General features: G+C 38.8%; 1 protein-coding gene and 1 long non-coding RNA gene across 2 annotated transcripts; one reads left to right on the top strand and one right to left on the bottom strand.

The window, feature by feature from the left end:
* Positions 1-20,769: 20,769 nt before the first annotated feature.
* Positions 20,770-22,339, bottom strand: LOC122057050. Its single transcript, XR_006133439.1, has 2 exons — positions 22,024-22,339; positions 20,770-20,943 (listed from the first exon to the last, which is right to left on the bottom strand). It is a non-coding gene; the product is annotated as an uncharacterized LOC122057050 (long non-coding RNA).
* Positions 22,340-24,027: 1,688 nt separating this feature from the next.
* On the top strand, positions 24,028-24,507 carry LOC122094744. The gene has a single exon (XM_042665347.1). The coding sequence runs from the start codon at positions 24,028-24,030 to the stop codon at positions 24,505-24,507; it is 480 nt and encodes a 159-aa protein (XP_042521281.1).
* The last annotated feature ends 1,741 nt before the right edge of the window (positions 24,508-26,248 follow it).

Genomic DNA, 26,248 nt, shown 5'->3' with positions numbered 1-26,248 from the left:
CCACAGGCTGTATTGAAGAGTCCTTCCTTGAATCAAATACGAAAATAATAAAGAATATCAAGGACTGAAATTGATTACTCCTATTCCAGCCAACTAAATAGCAATAAAATAAAACCCAAACATACTGGAAATTCCTCCCCATCAACCAGCTATTAGGGAAGTGCTAAACTGACTCGACCACTTGAGTAATAAGAGAAATAACAAATAAAATATGACTCAACAAGACCCTGCGACAGGACTAGACTTGAGCTGGATTTGTTGGAACAAATTCTGGTCAGGCTAGGCCACTACTCAATTTTCTTCTTCTTCCTGGCACTACTGCTGGTGCCCAAATACTGCATCACAGTCTGTCCAAGGGCTGGCTAAATTAATGGTCAAGATCATTGCAAATGCATGGTTTCAGACATCAAACCAGAAATTGACATTTGGGCTAGTTTTGACTGCGTAAAAACATGGATAAAAGTGGTATTCTCCAACATAAAAGATATAAAGCCTATGCATGTCCCTCATAACTTCAAATGAAAAATGCCAACACATTCAAATCCATGTTCAATCCACAGAGACAAAGGTAGAATCGAACCTTCGAGTGTTGAAAAGGCCCTTATTACAGTACTATTTCTCACTCCGTATTAATAAGTTGTCTATGGATTCTTATCAAATCTTACATGAATTCCCTGCAACTTACTTAAATTGGAGGCAAATAAAAACGCCAAAAACTACATATGCATGATTAGGTTTGGCTATTTCAATCAGTGAATGGGTTTGTGCCCTGTAATGAGGACATGGACACCAATCAGTTCTAAATTATGCAACAGAACCGTAAAACACAGGTTAATGAAAAAGACAAACACAACTGGAGATGAATGAGACATATATTCACCTGCTAAAGTACTGAGTATCCTTCATATTGGGGGGGCCTCAAAAGTAGAAATTGGTCGTGAACTGTAATACAGTCCCAAGGGGTGTACTTCAGCCAACACTTGTATTAAACCTTGGCAAAACATATTGAAACAAACTGTCTTTTAGTAGACATCTACCCATTGACAACGAAAATATAGGAAGGCATATAATGGTAAAGCAGTTCTGAGAACACTGAGAAGTATGCTCACCCATTAATAAGCATATGAGATATGTGAATTATGAAACTACAGTCCAATGCATAAATAATTGGATGAAATTCTAATGTCAATATAGATTTACCTGGGAGAATGGAAGGAAAATAAATAAGAGTTACAATAAACGTAGTTCATGAGGGTGAAGGTAGTGGTGATCAATAATAGATCTATTTTGTAGTGAATACGTACTGCAAATCCAGCTTGTATATGGTAGTTGGATCATTAGCGCACCCTGAAACACTATACGCTAAACTGGTATAGTGTTGGGGGGGGGACTTTTCTTATTAATTCATATCATAAAATTGATCATTGAGCACAAATGAGGGAGCAACATAGACAATATACTAAATCCCTTAAAAAAGAAAAAAAAAAAGAAGGAAGTAGACCCATTAACTGAAGCTGATAAGGAGAGGAAATATACTCAATAAGTGAATAATAAAAGAGGCCTTCGCTCCAGTGGCAGCACTATTTGCCCTGTTGCTGCTTGAAGGTTTAGTTTATGTTACCTTCCAAGGAAATAAGATAGATTCCAATTCAATAAAAGATGCGATTTTTCCTGAAGACCACAAAGACTAAATAAAAATTCAGCTATTAGTCACTTAGTCTGTTAAATATGCAACATGCCAACAATGCAAATAGTCTCAACGACAAAACATAAAAGTCATCAATAATCTATTCAATGTCCATAGATATAAAAATGTGTTAATAGCTAATGCAATTAACCGAACAAAAAAACCATAAAACATCCACCTAAAACATTCAGATAGAGAATCAAATATTCAATATTACATCATATTAATATAAGATTCTTCTCAACATATTTTGGGACCTATGAGTGTTCCCTTCAAATAATTATAGTTTTATGTTCTTCGAGAGTGATGTGAGGCCAACAAAAAGTGAAACATGTCTTGCCATCTTGGAAACTGCAACCAAAATTGAGAGATGACTTTAGGCGATGTACAGTTGACACATAACACAAACTTTTAGTTACAAGAAATTTCTATACCAATTAGCTTACCACGTTCATAAGAGGCTATATTGCCTCCCAACATGACCTCCTGTTATGCCTATGATCCCCACATCTGCTACAAAGTTGGGGTCGCTTCTCCACATCTTGTGATTCTATACGTTGTCTCTTTGGTCAACCTGCACGCTTACGAGTTCAAGGAGGCCTCACAACAACGTATGCATCCCATGTGGGTGATTCCAAGGACATATCATGGTTAGGGACAGGATTGATTGGTTCTTCATACGTTTGCGCATATGCCTCTTTATGATATTCATGTGAAACATAATTCAAGAGTTGTCCACGAATCCTTGCTATCGCTGCAGATGCATGAATACAGGGTAGACCTATCATCTCCCAAGCCTTGTAGGAACAAGATCTCAAACTTAAGTCAACTGAGTGTGAACTTGCGTCACCCTCAAATTCAAACCCAGACACTGAAGATCGCCTAATGGTCAGCCCCTCAGATTTACGAACTCGTTTCTTTAGAATCTTGTTAATCTTAGGGCCCACATCATGTTTCCACTTAACTAATTTCTGCTTACGTTTATACATCATCTCCATCTGTTTCACCCTTATACTGTTCAAGAGTTGCATTATGGGCAGTTCACGTTGCTTCAATATCCATGCATTATATGTCTCTGCATAATTGAAAGTCAACTTGTCATAACAATTTCCAGGGAATAGACAATTAGCCCAGTTCTCTGGTTCAGTTGTCATTAACCATATATATGCATCTTCTGAGATACACCTTATATCACCCATATGATTGTTAAAGTCTAAAGTTGTCTGTGCATATGCTGCATCAGTAAGCAATACTTCTAAAGCATTCTTCAAAATGGCTGACATAGGCTTTCGAAGATTCTTCTTAAAATTTTCCTTTAAATGGCGAAGACAAAACGCATGGTGGACATCCCCAAAGATAGAACGCACCCCATCAATTATGGATTGATGCCTATCAGACACAAAAACAATATGTTCAGTGTTGTCTAATACCATGTTAAGCTGCTCTAAAAACCATGTCCAATCAGAGTGATTCTCACCAGAGACAATTACGAAGGCGACAGGAAACATCCCATCATCTGCATCCATTGCTATAGCAGATAACAGAGTGCCAAGATACCTGGATTTTATGAAGGTGCCATCAATGAATAGTACAGGTCTACATCCTGTCCTGAAGCCCTGCACAGCAGCGTAATAGGCTACAAATAGTCTTGTAAATTTACCATAATCATCAACCTCATATTTAGCATGGCTCCCAGGGTTTGTCTCAATAACCTTATTACAATACCAAGGGATGTACAGATAAGATTCCTTGAAAGATCCAAACACTTTATTATTTGCAACCTCCTTTGCCCTCCAACACTGCATATAACTCAATTCTAGGTGATAATCTCTTTTCATATCAATAATGATTTCAGTTGGAGGATACTTGGGAGTGTCTCGAACTTTCTCAACCACAGTATTAGCTATGAGAGACTTCGGTACCTTCACCTTGTCAATGAACTGAGATCCAGGTGGATGTTGGTGTACACCTTGGTACTTATGAATCCTAAACATTCCACTCGGCTTGACATGACTTGCCCTAATTGACCAATAACATCCCTCAACTGCACACTCAACAATAACCCTCGCTTTATCACTCCGCTTTGTCAAATAACGGAAACCATTTGCAATAGCAAATTGAGCAACCGATTGTCAAAAGTTAGTTGCTGACTTAAACATCTGTCCCACACCCTCTATTGCTTTCTCACAAAATATGGTTAGTACTTTGTCCACAGGTGTCTCACTTGAACATGCAATAACCATGTCACAAGTCTCATCAACATTCCCGTCATCCATATGCTGAGACTGTGCAAAAGTAACACTGCACCTGCTATCGGAATTTAAAAAAAAAAAAAAAAAAAAACAATGTTTACATCTCATTACAGCCATAAAAAATTTAAAAACTTAAGCTAAACAAACTGACAAACTACAACAAATAATGTACCTGGCCCCATAGTGATCACTTCCGATAGAGCCATCATCCCTTGACACAAATACATCCACTATGGCACTACGACTGTTAAAATCCAACATATTTTGGAGGTCTAAGTCTCCCTTAAGGCTAATAGGAGCACATCTACTCCCAGGCACTAACCACTTCAATAAAACACCATCAGGGCTGAAATTCCATGATGAACAAACCTTCTCCAAGAACTGGGTGAAATTCATTGTTCCATCCATACGAATTGCAATAGATTCACCTCCCTCCTTCATATATGTTCCATCAGTATCTCTTACTAACACTCCACCATAACTGCATACAGCCAATACTGAACCTGACATCTTTCCTATATGCTGCAATCCTCACAAGGCAAAAGATTGAGAATTTTCCTTTTAACATGGCTTTTACTATGATACAATCACAAGGAGAGCAGAAAATATGAGAGGATTTAAGAAGCCCAATAGAAGCAACAATATAATCGCAATGGTTTCTTAACAGCGGGAAGTACATTAAAAGAATATAAATCTGCAGAACTTGAAACTCTATTTTCAACTTATTAGAGACCTCCTGAATCCACAAGGCACAGAAAAGTCGTCCCCACAGCAAAAAATATATAAAAAAAAAGGAATTTTCATGGAATTTTCAGTAGCAGAAAATAAACTTTCCCAAAAAAATATATGAACAATAAGAGCAAAATAAAAATCCAAATCCGACATTCCTCTATCCTGATCATGCTATTTTCATTCTTACATTCTATTGGTTCTGTTATTCTGTTAGTTGGGCTTTCTGCTATGATCTGCCTCAGTTACATTATCCACTTGTCTAGTTTATGTTTCTGTTTATAACCCTGAATTTTCTACTCAATTTCGGGAAGCCTTTTTCAAGTGAACTTCTCAAAATCAGGGACAATGGACTTGATATTTAAAAAATTGACCGGCTACTGTTTATGGTTTCATATTGCTGCTTAATATAATAAGAATAATTTAAAAATTAAAAAAAAAAAAAAAAAAAAAGGTCTCTGATTGTTACTATTCTTAATTATATATACCCTGCCCATCAATTATGTTATTTTCTGGGTTTCGACTTTCCTATTTGATGAAGGAAATATTCGTATCTCACAATCCAGCAGTTGAATTTCCATCAGATTTTGCAATCCAGCTTAATACTCTGAACAGAGGACTTGACCTTATTTCTGGTCTCATTTGAACATTTGACTTGCTGAATTCAATTTTCGCTTGAGCCTAGTTACAGAACCATTCACTGAGATTTTGATTTCTAAGGGATTTCTGAATTCCTAAGCTGAGGCAATTTAGAACCCTATCATAGAGACTAAACTCAGCCCTGAACTATAATTTGCTACAGATACGAATCAGTCTAAAAGATTCGGAAATATTTGAGATATTTTGGGTTTTGCGAAGAGTTTAGTTTGTCAAGGGGGGGGGGTGGGAGGGGACCACTTAAATCCTACATAGTGGCAGACCAATTCTCCTTCATCAACTCTCTATGTAACCCATCAAATTGACCCTCCTTGGGAGAAAGTTTAAAATTTGGTTCCGCTAACAAAACATTGTCATCACATTTCATGAATGCTTCTTCTCTAAAACCCTTAAATTCTAATACAATAAAAACCATTTACCCCCTTGTGTAGCCTTGCTCACTAAGATCATAACAAGTACAAATTTACATGAATCTTATGAATTTCCAAATTTTGAGTTGTTTTACTGATTTGATGCTTCAAATAGATTAAAATAACTGTAACAAAAACCAATCACAAATTTCAAAGATTTAGGAAAAAATCAAAGTTAGTGCACTCAAACCAATAGTTGTCATGCACAAGCAGTAATGAAATGACCATGTAAGAAAGGCGGTCACATAAATGAACAGAGAAAACTAGTCTCGCAAGTCCCAACTGTCCAATCAGTTTGCATTTGAAGCACACATCAAACGAAATCCAAGTTCTCAAGAAATATAGCTGATATGATTAAACCGAGTCCATTTCTCAAAACTCAACCTTAAATATTGTGACCATATATTTTAGGAACCAATACACATCAACATCAGCCTCAAACTTGAATTGTAAATCACATTAAGACACTAAAAAACAAAAATTGAACTACTCAGGGAAACCACACAACAAAAAAAAGGTTAACAACAACAACATCCAGAAAAAATCAATAGGTAAGGAGTAAAGTAAGACCTATATGCTGCCTGATCTGTAAGTGGCCTTCTATGAGCTGAAAGTTTTCCCTTCCTCTGATGAATGGGAATTAGAGTCAAATTTCTACAGCTACCGTTCACAATAAATTGGTCCACTGGAGATTCAGAGAGGAACCTAGCAGACAAATTTGGTATGGTTTAGACATTCCAAGGTCCAAGCAAACTTTAAAAATCAAAATGATCAAAACAACTGGTTACATAAGCGCATCACACGTTGTTCCAGTGAAGCTTAGAAATGAAGTTGAAATACATTTGTGATAGCCTGCTCTAATAGAAAGCAATGAGCAGTAGCACCCAGACATTTTAAATTTTCTATTATTTTCAAACTCAAAACTGAATTCAACACAAGTAAGCTTCTTCTTCTTCTTTTATTCTTTTATTTTTCAATAATGTCCCAACACTCATGTCCTGAACTTGGATAGGGAAAGGAGACTCCATAACTAATAAATCTCCCAACATAACTTGAAATGCGGTCAAATAAAACAACTAGCTCTTGGACTTTTAGTTGTCAATTTATGTCCCATACGTATACTTGGTAGGTATTCATGTTTTTCCTTGCAGGTATCATTGCCGGCGACACTGATATGTATCCCCTATCATTCCCCACACCCTCAACACCACCTCCCCAAAGCCCCCCCCCAAACAAAAAAAAAAGATAAGAAAAAGAAACAAAAGAAACAAAATCCAATCTTCAAACAAAGTGCCATTTTCTACCAGCTCTAGATCTCAATTGAGATTTGGGATCCCAGACATCCTCAGCCACGTCTATTCCATATAGGAAACCATATGCCTCCACTTTACTATCCAATCTATGATTCATATTTCCAGAAATAAATAATACACATAATCGTTAATCGAGACAATGTATACCAGATTCACATTAAAGACTCTCATCAGAAACATTTTGATTGTTATCTTTTCTTATATGGCTTTGGTTGGTGATGAAGTGGATTGAGGGAGGACTCTGCAACTTTACGTACTAAGACATTATCACCGAACCACTAATCATACTTTTGGTTTATGGTTCTACTATCATTAAATTACTGTTAGCATCCAACGATGGCTTTAAAGTTATGGTGAGGATGGGTTTTAATCCAGATCTGATTGGGCAAATGCCAAATGCTTTCCATCCTCAGCTACCAATCTATCTTTAAGAATTCATTTTGTTGGGATTTCTGCTTGATGAGTGATGCAAAACTGAAAACATATTCCAGAAGGAGGAAGAGGGTAGACCAAGGCTGTTTCCAAGCCCCACGGCTTGGGTGTTGATGGGGATTTAGTTTATTAATTAGTTTCTAATTTTAGCTTCTAGTTTCAGTCCAATATTAGTTTCTAATTCCAGTCTATATCTAGTTTCCTTTTTCATTAGTTTACAATCTCAGTTTTTTAGTGTCTAAATATTAGTAGTTTTGTTATTTCAGTTCTAGTAACTTTGAGTTACCAATTTTTGTAAACATTCCCCATCATTATAAATAAAGGAAAGGGGTTCTTTTATGCCCCACGATTTTATGAAACAAAAATTATGCTGCTGTCGCTGCTTCTCGGTGAAAGTCTGTTGTGTGTTTGATCACCTTTTATGGTTGGTGTGTAATCCGATGAATCAATGTGGCATAAAGTCCAGTGTGTCTTTTCAGGTTCTAGTACCCCAGTCAAGTCTTCTTTTTTCTCAAGATCTTACACTGCTGCAACACAGGTATTTATACTACAACTTTTCTGCCCGATATTTACTATTACCCTTTGGTCTGTGTTCTGATTTTTCTTACTGGTATATCAATCCGCTACGGATTATTGTGGAGGTTATGTGGTTGTTCTTTGGTTTAATTTTCATGCAATTTTTGGCCCAGTTTCGTTTGTCAAATCTAGTCCTAAATTAACGAGGTTGGCAAGCCTCATTTGGTGTTGAAGGCAACAAAGAGAACCAAATAAAAAGGGGGATTTACTCTTACCTCTGATGGACGCCAAGAGAGGGGGTTTAATGTGGAAAAATAGAGCAGCAACAATGCAGGGTCTTCAAATATAGAATCAGTAGCACCACAACATTCAAAATTGGTTAAATGTATCATACATCTGCAACAAAACTATTAAGAGTTCATGCTGCTTTTCTAGGTATTCAGTAAATTTAAAATTATAGAGATGCTATGTACCCAGCTCATTTATATCATACCAGCTAGCAGAGATGGTAATAGAATAACTAATGTGGAAATAGATTTTTCAACTGAGTTCCTTCCTCAAACAAATAGTAACTAACAACATAACCACAAGACAATCAGAAAACTAGAAATAAATTGAGTAAAATTTTCTTATATTAACATATATGTGGTGATCCAATTACAATTTATCCATACCGTCTATGTACATGAAGTAAGATCTTAATGAGGAAGCAAATCCTTGACTGTAAATACAAAGAGGGAAGCAGAACAGAGTCCAGAACTACCAGGTTGCACAGAATCCTAATAGCCCCTTAGTCTTATGAAGAGATTATTCATTAATTTCCCAACAATCTAACTAAAATACTGGAATCTCCTAGGTAGTTTAAGCTATTTTGTTCCACATTGCTTGCCTGAATGGCCTCTCAACATAAGGCGTATGGGTGGGTGGGGGTGTGTGGGTGAGGGGGAGGGGGTGGAGGAGGGATCCTATCATGTTTTGTTATAGTAGACACACCAAATAGTAGCTGCGTAAAGGACTTGTATAGGTATTGCAGGTAAGATTACACAGGACATCCACTGACTCTATAGAATGGAATTCTCTTTATGACATGGCTAGATGATTTAACTCTTCTCCATAAACAGATTCAATAAAGCAAAACCCAAGTATTGAAATGCACGTATGAAAGAATGAAGGAACAACAATAAGTAACAAAATTACAAGTTCTTTCCGTGCGAGGAAAAATAAACAGCATACATTGCCGATTGCTATGAATTATTATCGACTAAACCAGTGAATTTGGCCCTGTCAGGACCAGTTATAATACAAAATTTATACTATTCAGGGGCCAAACCATCTGAACAAGATGACCCATTTTAGCTGACAGTTTGGACTCTAATATAGTACAATCATTGGCCTAAAAGCAGCATTAAATAAGTTACACAATTGAAATCACAAGCACTATAAGAAAATATGTAAGAACAGAAAAAGAAAAGAAAACTGAATAATAGGGTTCCACCTCCAACACGCCCCAACCCCGCAAACGCCCAAAATTTGTGTAAAAGGAAAATGAATCATCTCGTTTCAAGAAACCAATGGGACAGATACCCAAGTGACTCGGTAAGACAGAGCTGTCACTACTGGAACAACGGATATTCTTCCTCTGTTGGGACCAAGCTATGGAAAATCAAATAAAAAAAAAAAAAAAGAACAAAAAAAAAACAATTCCCAAATTGACTTACCGTATAAACAATGGATTTGTAAAATCAATTCATATTAGGTAATGGCACAGCCCAGACCGATGGGTCTTCAACAGACCACTTGAGACACACATAGAGGTGTAAGAGACGTAAAAAATAAAAGAGAAAAACATACAGCATGGTCCCATTTACTAAAGAAGGAGTCTTATTTTGGAGAACTGTTACCTAGAAGCAGTCAATGAGACACCTTATAAAACTCAGTAGCCTTTCATTCTTATCATCATGTAGCTGTACAATTTCTCCTTGCTTAATGGAATGAAGGAAAGGGAAAGAAATTTTATTCACGATTGTAGAAATAGATATGAAAGAAATAAAAAATGAACTAGAGTCGCACAACCAGAGAACAAGAACCAAGGTGAAGAACGCCCTAAACTTTGATATTTCAAAGGCCTTAATTGTAATAGTGCATGAGGCAAGGGATCTATAAAGATCTCAATTCTAACAGTTTCTCTAAGACATAGTCTCATTCACTAACAAGTTGTATAAATTTTGAAATTCTTTCCATGTTCTACGGATGCAGCATTTTTCTATTACACATGCTTCTGATGGCAGGTCTTGGATTTTGATTATCTTTGTGTGTCTGCTGGACAGCAACAACCTACATTGAGTTCACTTGTTTGTCCTTTTAATAGTAGTTACAATGGCACTTGAGGACACCTTTCATCCAACGTCAATGCATATTATCATTGAAAAGAAAGTGTATATATTTTAGTTCTTCTCATATCTACTTAGTCCTAAGTAAGAATAATTGTATTTTTTCCCATTGAGACCTACATAATAAACCACCTTTAAGCTTTCTATGCTTCCTAATTTGACTCCACACTCTTAAACCTTTTCAGCCCTTTCAATGAAATCAAACACAAACCAGCAAGCTGGATTTCCATCCTATTTTAAACCATAAGTTCCTGACCCGCCACAATTTTCTTATGAAATTGAAATTTTCTACTATCAAACTCCAGTTTTAGTTTAACAAGAAAATCTAATCTCATCATCGTTCCTCAACCATTTAACCAACTGTTAAACATTCCAAACTGTTTCAGATAAGATCTTACACCATTTCCAGAAACCATAGAGCATGTTGTAATTCCCTTGATTCCATTGAGGCATTGCATCAAACACCTACTAGGCTACTAGTCACCAACACTACAATGAACCATAACTATGTACTCTATTTTTTTAGTTTGAACAATTGAACGTGCCATTCATAATAATAATAAAAACAATAATAATAATAACGAAAGACCCATGTACGGTACAAAGATCAAGATATAAGTTTCTGTGAATTCATCGAATAAAAGAGAACAAGAATGAAAATGCTATGAACCAATATCAGAAATGTGACTCCCATTCTCAAAGGAATAGTAAGAGGTTCGAACGAACCAACATGGGAATGGGATTCGTTCGATTCTCTGTGTAGTGGGAAAAAAAAATTAAAAGAACACAGATTACAAAAACAAACTTAGGTGTAAGACATGGAAAACTGAAACATCAAAAGATCATTGCTTACCTCAAGTGATGGGAAGAAGATGACCGATGGTAAGGTTTGTTGATCCCAACAGAGCACTCACGCAGACCCACGAACAAACATGGGAATGGGATTCTTTCGATTCTCTGTGAAGTGAGAAAAAAAAAAGAACACACAGATTACAAAAACAAAAAACGTATGACATGGAAAATAGGCTGAAAACACAATCTTTGCTCACCTCAGATGAACATCCAACCCGAAGAAGATGAACGATATCGTGGGTCTGAGTTGTCTCCCCTCCTTTGTCTTTCTCCCATGGCGATGGAGCAGAGCCGGAGCCGGAGCCGGAGCAGCACCAGAAGAAGTGACAGGAACAACAAACGGTTCCAAGAGAAGAAACTTCAGAATCGTAAACTGGAGGAGAGCACTCACGCAGCACCAGTTCTCTCCCCTCCTCTGTCTCTCTCTGTGTGTGAATGAGAAGTCGATGGGTGAGTCAACTGATTCTTCTCCCTCGAGTCCTTCTCCTGCCATGCTTCTCCCTCCATTCTATTTAAGCCCTAAATCTCCTGAAACCAGCAACAAGTGTTCCTCCTCTCGGAAATCCATAGTCCGAACAACTGAAATCAGCAACCCATTCTTTCCCCTTTCGGAAATACATAGTCCGAACAGCAACTTATGCCCTCAACGACATGATCGGATCATCGGACGTTAAAGAGTCGATTGTAGAAGACGATTAAACTTGAAATCAGAATTTTTTTCACCGATTGGAACATGAATCATGTCCAACGCATAGGGATACGAAGTCTGGCGTACGGCTTCCACTGTTTTTGGTATTTCGGTAATACGCAAACTGGTTTTGGGTATATATGTTGAGTGAAACCCATCGTGGGTATTTCAGTAAAACCAAACCCAATACTGGGTAATAAGGTAATTTTCCCGATCATAAATATACACACAATGATAGTTACAAAAGGTGCTAACATATGAAAAATCCCGTAAGATGATAAAAGATAGGTTCCTAGAACCTTAGTAGAAAACAGATAGAAAGTAGCATGAATGATTAGCATGAAGGACTACAATGATTAAAAAGTCAAAAAGGGAAGGTAGGAGCTATTGATCACTGATCGACAAGTGGAGCAGTAGTCAAATCGTCCGAGTTCACAGAAATCCTGAAAAAAGGTGGAGTAACCCAGCATTTCCCACTCCACAAATGAGACCTGGCCTTCAAGTGTGTTCAATCGGGTGTTCAAATCTAAGAAGCATCTCTCCATGCACTTCATCAGGTCACCCATAGCGGGTTCACGAGAAGGATCGGCTGAAGAAGAAACCCCTCCATGGGTGGAGCATAGAATGGTGGTGGTGGCATCCTAGGGAGCTGAATGTCCTCTTGCTCCCAGACCTGAGGCTGGGCATCCATAGGATGCCGGCTCTGTGGCTATTCTCCATCTCCTAAGTCCTCATCACTATCAACCCCTTCCTCGTCCTGTGGCCTCACCAGCTCCACATCACTACCAACACTGAGGGCAATCTTCATCTTTTGAAGAGCCATCTGATCAAATGTGTAGACCTTATACCTGTACGTGGCCTCGTTGGTGAAATTAACCTCAAAATACCCAAAAAACCGCAGTGAGGATAGTGTCGTAGAAAAGGCTAGGGTCATCCACCTGATATTCCATCTACCTCATCATCAAATAAGGTATACAGATCTGGCTCTCCAAGTAAATACATGAGGTGATAGAGGCCTAGAGGAGTGAGATCTCGTTGTGATGCCCGACTGTTGGCTTCATGTTGAACTATACAATTATGCACAATAATTTGGGAAGGGGAAGAAGTTCTGGACAGAGGACCACCCTCATCAGTCAAAGCTTGACACATTTTGAACCTCCCATTGTTGTTGGAGAAATAGAGTGGGTTCGTCTTCGGGGCATAGGATACTCTATCCCCGAAAGCCGACATCCCGATGATTTCAATGAACTCTTCCATGTTGAAGGAGATGTCCACCCCTTTTACACTACTCGTGATCCTGTAGTCGTTATCTCCAATGTGCTCCCCTTTTAGATTATAATAGAAGGCTTTCACAAGCCTAGGGAAGCACTTGTTTCGAGGAAGAAGCAAGGAGCCCCAACCTAGGGCCTCAAATCTCCTCTTCACCCTGAACGAGTTCAATCTCCATGTTAATACATGTTTTATGGGATCCACATTCTTACCGGGAAAAAGTGGCCAAGTGCGCTCATCTTCTTCAATGCAGAACCATTTCTAGTTGAAGTTTGGATCCAGAGCCTTTTGGCCTTGAGCGGTGGTCCGACGGCATGTGTTTCGGGTGTTTGCCTTGTTTGTGACAATCCAATTGGTCCATATAAGCATATGCACATAAAATCCTAGCCACAAATGTTACATTAAGGGAATTTCAATTTTAAGGTTTAAATTGGGAAATTAAAAAAAAAAAAAAAAAAAAAAAAAAAAAAAAGTTTAGCCAAAGGTGTTAAGCTATAAGGTTACAAATTGTATAACCCACTGAAACCCATTTTTGGTAAAACCTATTTTAACGAGCATGGACTCCAGGAAGGTCCAGTCAACCTTATCGCACGTATGCCTTACATAAATCTACCTTTTGGGCTATATGATTGGTTTGACCTTTATGTGCGCACATCCAATGGGGAATCTCATATTCAACATAAACGTTGTCAGAGATGGTTTTCATGGAATAAATGCACTTCGGGAGTGACTTATTAGAGAATTGAGGATGGGTTTAAAGCCTATTGACTAGAAATTTGGCTATTATTTTGTAAATTATAGAACACAAAGTAATAGGCTTAAACTAGATCAAATCCTCAGGGCATTTGACTTTAGGGATAAGGATTATTGTAGTTCGGTTAAAGTCCCTTAACATTACTCTATTGACAAAAAATCTTTTAGCCAATGAAATAATATCAGGCCCAATAATATGCCAATATAATTGATTAGAACCTGGCCAACATTTTATCGATCCTAAGAGATTTATAGGCTCCAATATGAAATAGTGCTCTTTTTATTTCCTCATCAGTGAAGTCCTAATAAAGCATGTCAATTTGAGAATGAGCTATGTGGGACGGAACACATTAGAAGAAGTCCATCATACCTAGGGATGTCAATCCTGAGCCCACATTGGTAGGCCTTACCGAGCTTGACTCGCTTAAGTCTAACCTGAACCGACCCATTTAATAAACGTGTCGCATTTATTAAACAGGTGTTTACGGTGCAGGCTACTAGCCCGTTGGGCACCCTACTGGCTCGACTCGTTTAAGAAGTCCACTTGAACCGAGCCATTTAGCCCGATTGACCCAACCCCTTTAAAACTGCCTAAATACCTATTTTACCACTACTAATACAAAATAATAGTAAAGACTTTGTAATAAAAAATCTATGATAGATGATGTTGAACACGGTATTACATTCAACTTTGTAATAAAATAAAATAGGGTCTTTTGAGATGTTTTAATAAGGAGTGAATGAAGGGCAGACAAGTCATGTGGAGAACAGTTCCACCTCCGACTGAATTCTGAGAAACTACAGTTCTGGAGTTCTGAAAGATGAAAATCACCAAAAACACATAACCCAGAAGCTGAACCAGAGAACCCATTTCGAGATTCAAACAAATGAGCCGGATCTCAACTGGGAGAGCCTAGAAATTACCAAAACAGGTTAAATGAAAACCCACCCATTGGAAGCCATCAATGATAGCATTAAATAAGAAAAGCAGACAGAGAGTTCAATCGGGCTGCGGGAAGCGTGATTAAACTTCTCTCCATAATCAATGAGGAAGAAGCCATAGGAATCTGCATCGTCTCGAGGAGTGAAAAATCAAATTTATATAGTATATATTTGAGAGGGTTGGTTCTTCTTACTTTGTAGAAAGACTCTTCCTTTGCTTTGCCTTTTCATTGGGCCATTGACTGTAATGATTATAACATAGGTTAATTAATTGTGGACGTTAAGCTGTTTCAAGTATTCAACTTTCAAATGCATTGAAGCAGAATCATTCTATGTAAAATTAAAATCTTTATTCATTTTCTCAGAGAAAAAATATCATTTTTTAATATATGGGTTGGAAGGAAGGTCACCATATTTGATAATTGGTTGGGTTTTTTTATTGTGTACAGAAGAAGACTTCCTTACTTGGAGCAGAAATCCATTTTCATGTCCTCAGATAGCCTGAAATGCTTAAGCTTTTAAGTTTTCTCTCTCTTTCTTTCACTTCTTTTTCTCCAATTTAATCAGGTTGGATCTGGTGGTACTACATGCCAGAAGCTACCAAACCTGATCCTTAACAGGTGATCTAAAGAGGACAGCTTTTGCTTGTTTAACTGATAAATCACTTTGGTACTTGTCATAATCACTTTCTTTTTTTTTGTAAGAGACAACCATGATCTCATATATGATTAACTGTGGAAAGTTTTTGGGTGACCTTTACTATGTTCAAGTGGAGAGCTTTTGGGTGACCTTTACTATGTTCAAATGGAAGATTTCTGGACATTTAATCCACTTAAAAAATGATTTTAGGGGGAGCCTATTTAGAACCCGTTTAGACTTAAGTAGGTCAGTAGCCCATTTAAGGTAGCCCGATTAAAACCCGACACCGACTAGCCCGATTACAAACCGTACCATGCCCCCCCAAACCTAGGCCAATTTAAGTAAACGGACGTTCACGATGCAAGGGTTTCACACCATCAGGCCTGGTTAGCCCCGATTGAGATTGGCCCGGCCCGACCAATTGACACCCTAATCATACCCACAGGCTAGGAGAGTGGTAATGTGAGTAGAAAGTTCCTTAGGATTAGAAATCCTGTTCCCATTACCATCCTTAAGTCTGGTGGTGTGGTTGTTTTCATATCCTAACCATTGTAGTATGATAGAAGGTGTCACAGTCCGCCTTGCCTGTGACCATTTAATCTTGGAGCTTTGGGCCTAGTAAACCTTTTGTTGGTGGAGAAGGGGCTCCAACTGTTTTAAGTGATCAGCCTCAAGGGTCAAGGAATCAAGGGATATATTTTTTGAATGGATTCTAAGGTTTTCAGAGCTTTTGCTATCTACAGTTAGGCATTCCCAAATGTTGCTTTACTCATACATCTAAGCTTTAACCCCACAATTTTTTATTTACCTATGCAACTTATATAGGTCAGATCCATGCATTTGATGATTCCAAGTATGACTGATAATTGAAGGCTAACTCTGAGTGCCCTTCCCATTTGGACTCAGAACGAAATCCCTGAGATCCACATCTATGGATAGGGTGAAGGTGCACTATAAATGGGCAATGATCAGATCCTAACATGGCAAACCTACTAATAATTATGGATCCATGGTCCTGAAGGAGATCTCCTTTTGCAAAGGCCTTATCAATGTTGGTCATAATGAGGTCATTTCCCTTATATATTTGACAAAGAAAAGGGAAGGGGGAAAAAACATCCACTGCCGCGAGGAACTGGCGCAGCGAGGTACGGTGAGGCATGGTGAGGCACGAGATGACGACATGTGGAGTAAGAAAATCGAACGGTGTTGGTGACGCCCCGGTTCCTTCGACCCACTTCGTCGGATTCCCATTTCACCCGATTCATTTCACCTGCTATAGGGTTTTCTCATTTCATACTCCAAAAGACCAGCGATTCCCATCTTCCTACGACCTTCACCAGCGACGGCGCTAGGGTTCGTTTGACTGCGAAGGAGCAGCGAAGATTTCTTAACCAAGTAGATCAGCGGCAATAGAGCCTCCTACGATCAGTCTTTCGTTCTTCTTAGGGCTGTTTCACCTCAATCGTTCATATCCATTCCAACCTGTGTGATTTCAAATGTTTGTCATGATTGTGTGCAGGGAGCTCATTTGAGTTTCGAAGAGGGGCTGCAATCCCCTGTTTCAGCTCTTGGTGATGGGGGCAAAGCACCAGCAGAGGCTTGGTGGGGATTTTCGTTTCGGTGTCAACCCTTATAGGGCTTTTGGTGGCTATGAGTCCTATGAGCCTCACGACTCCATCACTCGTGGTAACTCAGCTAGGGGTTTGAGAGAGTTGAACTTGAACACGGTGCCAATGATCCACAGTCCCCTGCCTTTCCATTTTGGACGAATCAGATATAGCCTACCCCCATATATTTGGTATTTCAGTCAATAATTTTTAATCATTACTTAATCCTTTTGGTTTTGTTTGCTAATTGTATGTATTCCTTTTGCCAATCAAACCTTTGTAAGGTGAATCTTTAGCTCAAAATGGAAGAGCAACTAGGAATTACCTAGGGTATGATGGTTTGAATCCATCAAGATTCTAATTACTTGTTTGTGTGTATATGGATGGTATTATTGTTGTTGTATACATTCTAAGGTTTCTTGGCCGTTTGTAGAGAAGTTAACAAAACTAAGAGGTAGAGTGAAGCCAATAACTGGACCAGCAGTAGTGAGTGGCTTCCTTAGGGGGTGTTTGGTTCGGTAAATCAAATGGTGTATATATCGAATATGAATTGACATTCTTCTGAATTATGTTTCTTTCTGAAAAATTGTTTGGTTGCCTTGAGGTAGGGGTGTCAATCGGTCGGTCCAGCTCGGTTTTGGTCCTGGTTGAGTCGGTTTCAGTGTGGGAAAGCTGAAACCGAAACCGAACCAATAAGGAAATTTTGGTTTCGGTTTGATTTCGGTTTCGGTGCGGTTTGGTTTCGGTTTGTCTTCGGTTTCTTAAATCGATTTGTAACCGGGTTGGTTTTGGTTTTTGGTCCAATTTGGATTCGACTTTTCATACAAATGTATACAAAACTATGCAAATTTTGATTTTTTTAATGAATTTTGGAGTGTTTCGGTTTCTTACCGGTTTGGTTTTAGTTTCGGTCCGGGTTTTGAGCCGGTTTCGGTTGGGTTTCGGGTTCATCCGGTTTTCAGTGCAGTTCGGTTTGGTTTTAGGGTTGCAATAGTCCAAACCGAACGAACCAATAAGGCTTCGGTTTGATTCGGTCCGTGTTGTTATCGGTTTGGTCCGGCCGATTTTACCGATTCGGTTTAGGAATTGACACCCCTACCTTGAGGGCTAGTACATGTTTTTCGCGGGTTGAGATATTGGCTTTCGTAGAGAACTTTTTTTCGCTTTCTCCTTTTATATTTGGTGGTAAAAAGGTTGCTCAAATCTGAGTTTAAGTGTTGAGGTAAACTTAGATTTGGAACACATTCTTTGTAATATGGTCATTCATGGGAAATAGAATGCTCACTTATGAGGGTCAATCTAGTGGAACCAAACAGCTCCAAAAATTAAGAATTATCATTCTAAAGAATGTCATCCCAAAGATTTACCGAACCAAACACCCCTTTATGCTCTTAGGAAGCTTTCCATGAATTATCAAAACCTTTGATTAACTCAATTGAAACAAATTTTTTTATTTATTTATTTTTTTTTATTTTTTTTTATTTTTTTGTTTTTTTTTATTTTTTATTTTTGGGAGAGGGAGAGGTATAGGTATGCCGCCGATATCAAGTATGCTAGCCGATAACACCAATAGGAACACATGATGGAGTATCATTCAGGAAGGATATGAGGGTCATTTCAAAGAAAGGGAAGAGAGATATAGACATAATGGGTGCTAGCATAATTGACATCGGCGGCATACCCAACCTTTTCCTTTTATTTTTTATTTTTTATTTTTATTTTTTTTACAGTTGTTTAGTTCAGTTGCATTACTAAGTGCTGAAATTCCTCCAAACACATCATGGAAGCCTACTAGTTTGGTGGGATTTGAAACAGGACATGACAGCAAGGTGAGTGGATTTGGTAAGTGGTAAGGTGGATGTATTGATCATAATTGATACAACTCAGCCCAGCCCCGGTGCACCCCTAATAAAAACAATGAGAGAGGGAAATAGAAAGATTTTGAGTCACTTGATACTGTTTCTGAACTCTCAAGACTCGTTATAGGATATGGAAAGGGAAAGTTGGGTTGAGACTTACCCACACTCCAACCCAACAGTGGTAGTAGAACTAAGGAAAGTGGTTGAAAATTGAGAGAAGCAATAATAAACAACAGCACAATGGTATGAGAAAGGTGATTACTTTATATGGGGGGAAAAAGATAGTAGTGAGCTTTTGTGGTTGTCTCAACATATTGGAGGGGCCTCTTTCCGGGCTATAGCATTACATCTTTCAAAAGAAGGCCAGGACAGTTCAAATTTTGATAGATGGGGAGTTTGAAAACTATAGTTGCAGGGATTGCAGCCAAGCAATAATGAAATCAACCTATTCAACTCTATTGATTCCAAATAATCTATCTGATTCAGAGCTCTTTTTTTTAGCTGGGTACACCATAAAAGGAGCGAGGGGGAAAGTAACAGCACCCGATTCAGTACATTGGAGGAGCCACTGGGCTTTTTGTGGTTGTCTCAATACATTGGAGGAGCCTCTTTCCAGACTTTTAGTATCACATGTTTCAAAAGAAGGCCACGAAAGTTCAAATTTTGATGGTTGGGAGTTTGAATTTAAACACTATAGTTGCAGGGATAGAAGTAGTCAGGCAAGATGGACAAACCCCACATGAAGGATGATGGAAGATAATCACATATACAGGGTTAAAAGTGAGGATTGAATGACTACTAACCAAGGTTTCAAAAAACAGAATCAGATCAAGCGATTCAAATCAGCCTAGCTCGATCCCGATTCAAGCCCCTCCGAATCGGCCTCTCTAGACAGCTTTTCTAGGATAATGTCTGGTCCTGGCTCCAGCCAAAACCCTGATCATGACTGGACAGCAAACATCTAGCTGTTGTTCTAAGCATCAAATAATGGTTCCATACACACCATCATCTGCTTCAGCCTTCCATGCCTTTGTTCTTTTTTCCACCAATCCATGTCCATAGCCTCACAACCTCTGCAACAAATCCGCTTCTAAAATCACAAATGCATGCTATTGTTTATTTTTCATGGAGATATGATTATCCTTGTCCACAAAAGTTAAAGAGAGACTCAAGCAAGGGAACATGTGAGTTTGTCTATTGGAAAAACTAACTATAAAGTTCATCAATTCCAGAATTTCCATTAAAAAGAAAAGACTTCTTTGCATGGCCAAATCGAATAGAAAATTTTGGCTCAATGGAGTGGCTTCTTGTTGAAATAATTGAAAAAAATCAACTTCTTTTATTATAGGTAGATACACATCTTCTTCCAAAGCTGGTCCCAAGTCTTCCAAAGCTTTTGTTGGCAAACAAATTCTCAACTGGAGATTGCATGTGTGGAGGTAATTACTCCAACATTGACTCAATAATCCGAGAGAAAATTACTCAATAATGCCCTTAGATCACTTTTTACCTGCCACCACATTGACTCTATAATCCGAGAGAAAATTACTCCAACATGTATACAAGAACAATAATACCGTTCATATACAAACAAAAAGGTAATTAGAATCTTGATGGATTCGAACCATCATATCCTGAGTAATACCCAGATGCTCTTCCACTTTGAGCTAAAGATTCACCTAACAATCTAAAATGGTTAGAACAAGATAAGATCCAAACATCACATAATGACAATCCCATAAACATAGAGCAATAATGTAGAAAGAGATACGAATGATCAGCCATAACAAAATTAAAATTATGAGATCTAAAAAGTGCAGCCCCAAATCAAAATTACTTTGTTCCTAACATCAAAATGAAAGAGAAGAAATCATTTATCTTGAAAATGATGCATATGTGTTTTTGATGCTTGAGAGGATAACTGAGAAAGAGCATGCTCATAGGTTCCCTGCACAAATACAAGTTCAAAATGAGAAATTTCAAGAGGCTTAGTCTCAACATCTTCACCTACCTCAACTTTATCCATAATTCTGCAGATTTTTCAAGAGATTCAATAGAATTTAAGGCGTCAAGAAAATAACCCAAATGCAGCACAGAATAAGGAGAAAATTTCTATCAAACATAAAGTATAGAATCATAAACCATATTTCAAGTACATGATGAAAACCACAGGTAGCAATCCCAAGTATAGAAGCATTCAACCCTCCAAGAAACCAAACCCCTGGACTACTCAACATAGCTAGTGACCTTATTTCATAATTTAATGTTATGATTTTAGATGGGATGTTAATGCAATGGAACAACTTTCAGATTATACGAAGATATGCGTCTTGGCTCATTGAGATAAGTTTTCTATATGCAATAGGAAGAATAATAAAATCCCAACAATGCCAAATTAAAATGAATCTGTGAATGATTAGTAATTATTTGCTCATTGAGATAGGAAACACAGAACCATAATCATTTTGGAGTAAGCTTAATTGTATGATTCAGATATCATGAAGGTGTGGTGATTCTGATTTTTTTTTTTTCTCAGGACGTATTGGTATAACAGATTCAGGGTTATAGATGCAGCTTTAGATAATTTTTGGATGTTTTTCCATCATTGAAGGGGATTCCAAATCTCTAACTATGTTTAGGCTTGATTTCAGACATCAAAAGACATTGGAGATATCTTCACCCTAGCAAGAAGGCTATAGGTCAAATAACAGAAACAAAGCAAAGCACACAGTGACCAAATAAAAGAAATTAACATGAAAAAATAAAATAAAATAAATCAGCATCTGGTCGCACGGTGAAAAAGGTTTGATTGTGTTCATACTTGAAACAGATGGTGGTAAAAATTGTGTTCATAATTGAAACATCTAACAAATGGCATGTTTAATATAGCATGTATACAAGAGAATGATCCCATAAATAATGAAATACTGCATTTCCTAAACAAAAAATAAAAAAGAAGAAGAAGAAGAAGAAAAATTGAAGAAAAGCTCGTATACAGAGAGCTTTTTTTTTTTTTCCCCCTACTTACAACAAGCTGCAAGAAGTTTTGGTCACTGGTCCATCAAGGTCGCTCGACCGTCGTCGCTGGTCGATGTTTCCCGTAAAAAGAATTGCTGGTCTCTCTGAAGAAGAAATCACACAGGTTGGAATGGATATGCACAATTGAGGTGAAACAGCCCTAAGAAGAACGAAAGATTGAATGTAGGAGGCTCTGTTGTCGCTGATCTACTTGGTTAAGAAATCTTAGCTGCTCCGTCGCGGTCACACGAACCCTAGCACCATCACTGGTCGAGGTCGTAGGAAGATGGGGATCACTGGACTTTTGGAGTATGAAATGAGAAAACCCTTTAGCAGGTGAAATGAATCGGGCGAAATGGGAATCCGACGAAGTGGTTCGAAGGAACCGGGGCATCACCAACACCTTTTGATTTTATCACTCCACGTGTCATCATCTCGTGCCTCGCCGCGCCTTGTCATGCCAGTTCCTCGCGGCAGAGGATGTTTTTCCGGGAAGGGGGTGGGGGTGGGGTTTCGAAGGCTTATGCTTGAACAAATTACATTCATTCACAAACTTTACGAAAATGAAGGAGTTGAGGCGAGGATTTTATCGGACCACCTAGCTTTTACTTTTGGCTTAGAATCTCAATGAAGTCATCAAGAAATAACGATGGTCCTATGATAGCGCGGCTTAGCTGATCGAATCTGCTCCAGAATGAAGCTCAACGATAAGTTTTTGACTCCCCTTATACCAAATATAACCTGAAATGAAGATTCAAAGAATAAGAATCAAAAGAAACATCCAATAATCTATTATTGGAAGAAAAAATTGAAATATCTATTAAAGAATTTCAAAAATAGGATACTACTTGACATGCCTAGTGGTTTTAAGCCGAAAAAAAAAATAGGGTTGTTAATTAATCAATCGCTTTGGGTAGATTTTTCGGCTAGCCTTAACGGTCCAAGTTCAATATTAACACCCCTAAAAAATTATCAAAACCTAATTTCTTTATTAATTGTTCCATTATAGAATGTGACTATTTAGGTTTTATGAGGAAAAACCAAACACAATCGATTAGGGGCCACAAGGCTATAGAGGTATTGAACTGTCAATGCCCAATCGTTGCCCTGAAAATTCGAGGCCGTGATACTCATGGCAACCTTAGTGGCTTAAGAGAGGTAAGCACCTCGCTTGTGAAAGGGTACCCAGTAAAAGTAGAATTAAAATCAGAACTAAAATGAAAAGAAAAAACATCTTGATTATATTGTTGATTTTTGAAGCTTAAGTGTGTCTTATGAGCTTTGATTTCTGTCATTTATTCAGATGATGCCACTTCAGAAGCTTCAGGGGAGGCAAGATTGGGAGAGACCTCGTGGCTAGATAATGAGGTATAGGCTGCCATTAAGACTAAGAAAGAGTGTTTTAAGTCATAATTGTCTCAAATGATAAAGTATTTAAAAAAGACTTTCTTAATTGAGACGGAAATTACCTGTCTTTATAAGGAGGAAACGATTCAAGATTTCTGGAAGAAGATGGAGGACTCAGGAGAGAGAAGTTCTGAGAAGGATGGGTGGATTTCCGCTGACAGCCCCCCCCCAATAGAGGAAAACAACGGAGGATTACAGACTTCTGGGGCTCGGTGAGCAGCACTTTGCCTCTGTCAGACTCTGGTAATGAGGCTTCCGGCCCACCTATATTGGCCAAAAAGCATCAACCAAGGGAGGAGGAGACCACTAGTCATGGAGGGAGAAAACAATCCTACACTGGAATGGCGAAGATGTCTATGCCAAACATTGATGATCTCCCAAATCCAATTCACGCTGGAAATCTCACAAAAAGTATGATTCCTCAGGAGGCGTATAAAGAGAAATTACATTCTTTCTCTCACGCACTGATTGGCCGAGTAAATTTCGCTTTGGCTCGATGGATGAAGTAAGGGCTAACACAAAGAATGTCTGGAATCTGAAGGGCAGGGTGACCCTTGCACCGTTGGGAAAAGGTTTCATCCTTCTTTGATTTGAAGTGGAAGGTGATATGGCTTCTATGTGGAAAAGGGGCCCTATCAAAGTTAAGGGACAGATCATACGATTCCTACGATGGCGACCAGAGTTTAGTATTCATGAAGATCTAGTTCAGACCAAACTGGTCTGGATTCGATACCCAGAGCTACCTATCGAGTATTGGCATGAGAAAATCCTACTTTCCATGGGCAAAGCTTCAGGGCACCCTGTAGAGGTTGATCGCAGAACGCCACATGGTACCATGGGGAATTATGCTAGGGTGCTGGTGGAAGTGCCAATGAGCGGTACCAGAGTGGAGGAAATTCAGGTTGAAAGAAAACAACCGGGCAAGAATGTTTTATTTTGGTTCAAACAAAGAATTATTTATGAAGATGGCATTGGAAGGTGCACTTTCTGTAAGAAACTGGGTCACCTTGTTGAGCAGTGTAGATCTAAGAAGAACAATGAGCGGAATCCGGCCGAGGAAGATCGGCGCCCAGGTAGAACTCTTTAGGCAATGGAGGAGGAGGGTGGTGTGCCCAGAACAGGGGCAATCCATGGCAAATCTTCTCAATTGGTAGGAGATCGATCTCCTCTCCCTATGGTAGCTTCCCCATTTAGAGAAACTATTCCATCGTTGGAAGATATAGAAAATATAGAAAGGCCACATATGGACGGTTTGAAAGAAGGTAACTTGGAAATTCTCATTCCTGCTCCACATACCCATGAGAGTTCTATCCAGGACCCGATAATGGTGGATAACCCCCTGGGCAGTGGATATGGATCCAATTCAGACCAAGAGGAATCGAAATTCTACTTACCCGAGAAGGAGTCGCTGGCCTCTGGGCGCGGTAGTGACAATGCAAAGGAGGGAGAGACTGATTCGGCTGTTGCAGCCAATGCAGCTGATGGTGGCATTGTTCCTAGAACCCTTCGCCCTCGAAAAAAAAAAGTGGTCTATACTAGTGGTCGCGGAGGTCGCCATCAGGTAAGAGGAGGGAGAGGCAGTCGCAGGTAGGCTTGGGGTGATCCAGAACACATGATCTCTGAACTATCTCCATCTGCCCTTGAGGCAGGCAGAATAATTATTCATCACCAGGAAGTAGAAGAACTTGGTTCATGCTATTACAAGAGCTGATGGCGAGGCTAGAAGAAAAGGAAAATCTATTGCTGCGTCGGGGTAGGCCTTGAGGTCTGATCGTCAGGTGATACCTAGGAATTGATTTATGAAGATCCTCTTTTGGAACATAAGAGGAATGAAGAAGGCAGACGAAAAGCGCGTCTTAACAGAGTTAATAAAAAGGAAGAACCCTGATCTCCTTTGCATTGCTGAACCAATGATCCCAGTAAGTGATTTTCCAAATCTATATTTTAATAAATTAGGATTTTACTCCAAACTTATTTACAATAATAGAACTGGTAGAATTCCAAACTTATGGATAATGTGGAAAAGAAATATGGCATGCCCTGTGGTGATTTCTGAATCAGCTCAGCATATTTTGGTATCTCTGACTTGGGACCTTACCCAAATTCAAGTCTCTTTTGTCCATGCTAGTATTTCAGAGTAGAGAGGAGAGTACTATGGTTGGACTTGGTAGAGGATACCCCTCATACCTCACACCCCTTGGGCCATGGTCGGTGATTTTAATGCTTACCTTCAGTCACAAGAAAAGAAGGGTCCAGGTAATTTTAGTTTGTGCTCTGCTGCGGAATTCAATGTTATGGTGGACTCTTGTTCCATGTCTCAACTGCCTTCGAGTGGAAGAAAATTCAACTGGAGTAATAACCAGAAAGTTAGTAATGTTTCGGCTATGCTCGATAGAAGCTTCTGCAATGAGCAGTGGTTATCTGTTTTTCAAGACTTCTCGCAACTGGTGTTGCCAAGAATAGCTTCTGATTATGGCCCGATATTGGTGGTCTCTGCTTCCAACCAACCTCCCTCAAATTGTCCATTTTGTTTTCACCAATTTTGGATGGAACATGAAGACTTCGATAGTGTTGTGGCTTCGTCCTGGTCTAAATGGGTCTCTGGATCCCCTATCCTTGTTCTCACTTCTAAATTGAAGCGGCTGAAAAGGGCCCTAAAATCCTGGGCGAGATCTGCCTTTCCTAACCTTGATGAAGACTTAGAGAGTGCGAAGAAGACTCTAAACCAGATTGCAAGCGAAGGGATGAACGATCATCTGTTTGCTCTGGAAGCTGATGCGAAGACGGGATTGGTGAAAGCCTTGGAAAATTATGAAAAAATCTGGCCT

Source organism: Macadamia integrifolia, chromosome 12 (genome assembly GCF_013358625.1).
Source record: "Macadamia integrifolia cultivar HAES 741 chromosome 12, SCU_Mint_v3, whole genome shotgun sequence".
NCBI lineage: Eukaryota > Viridiplantae > Streptophyta > Magnoliopsida > Proteales > Proteaceae > Macadamia > Macadamia integrifolia.
Note: the sequence above shows the minus strand (reverse complement) of the source record. Positions and strands in the feature narration are given on the sequence as shown.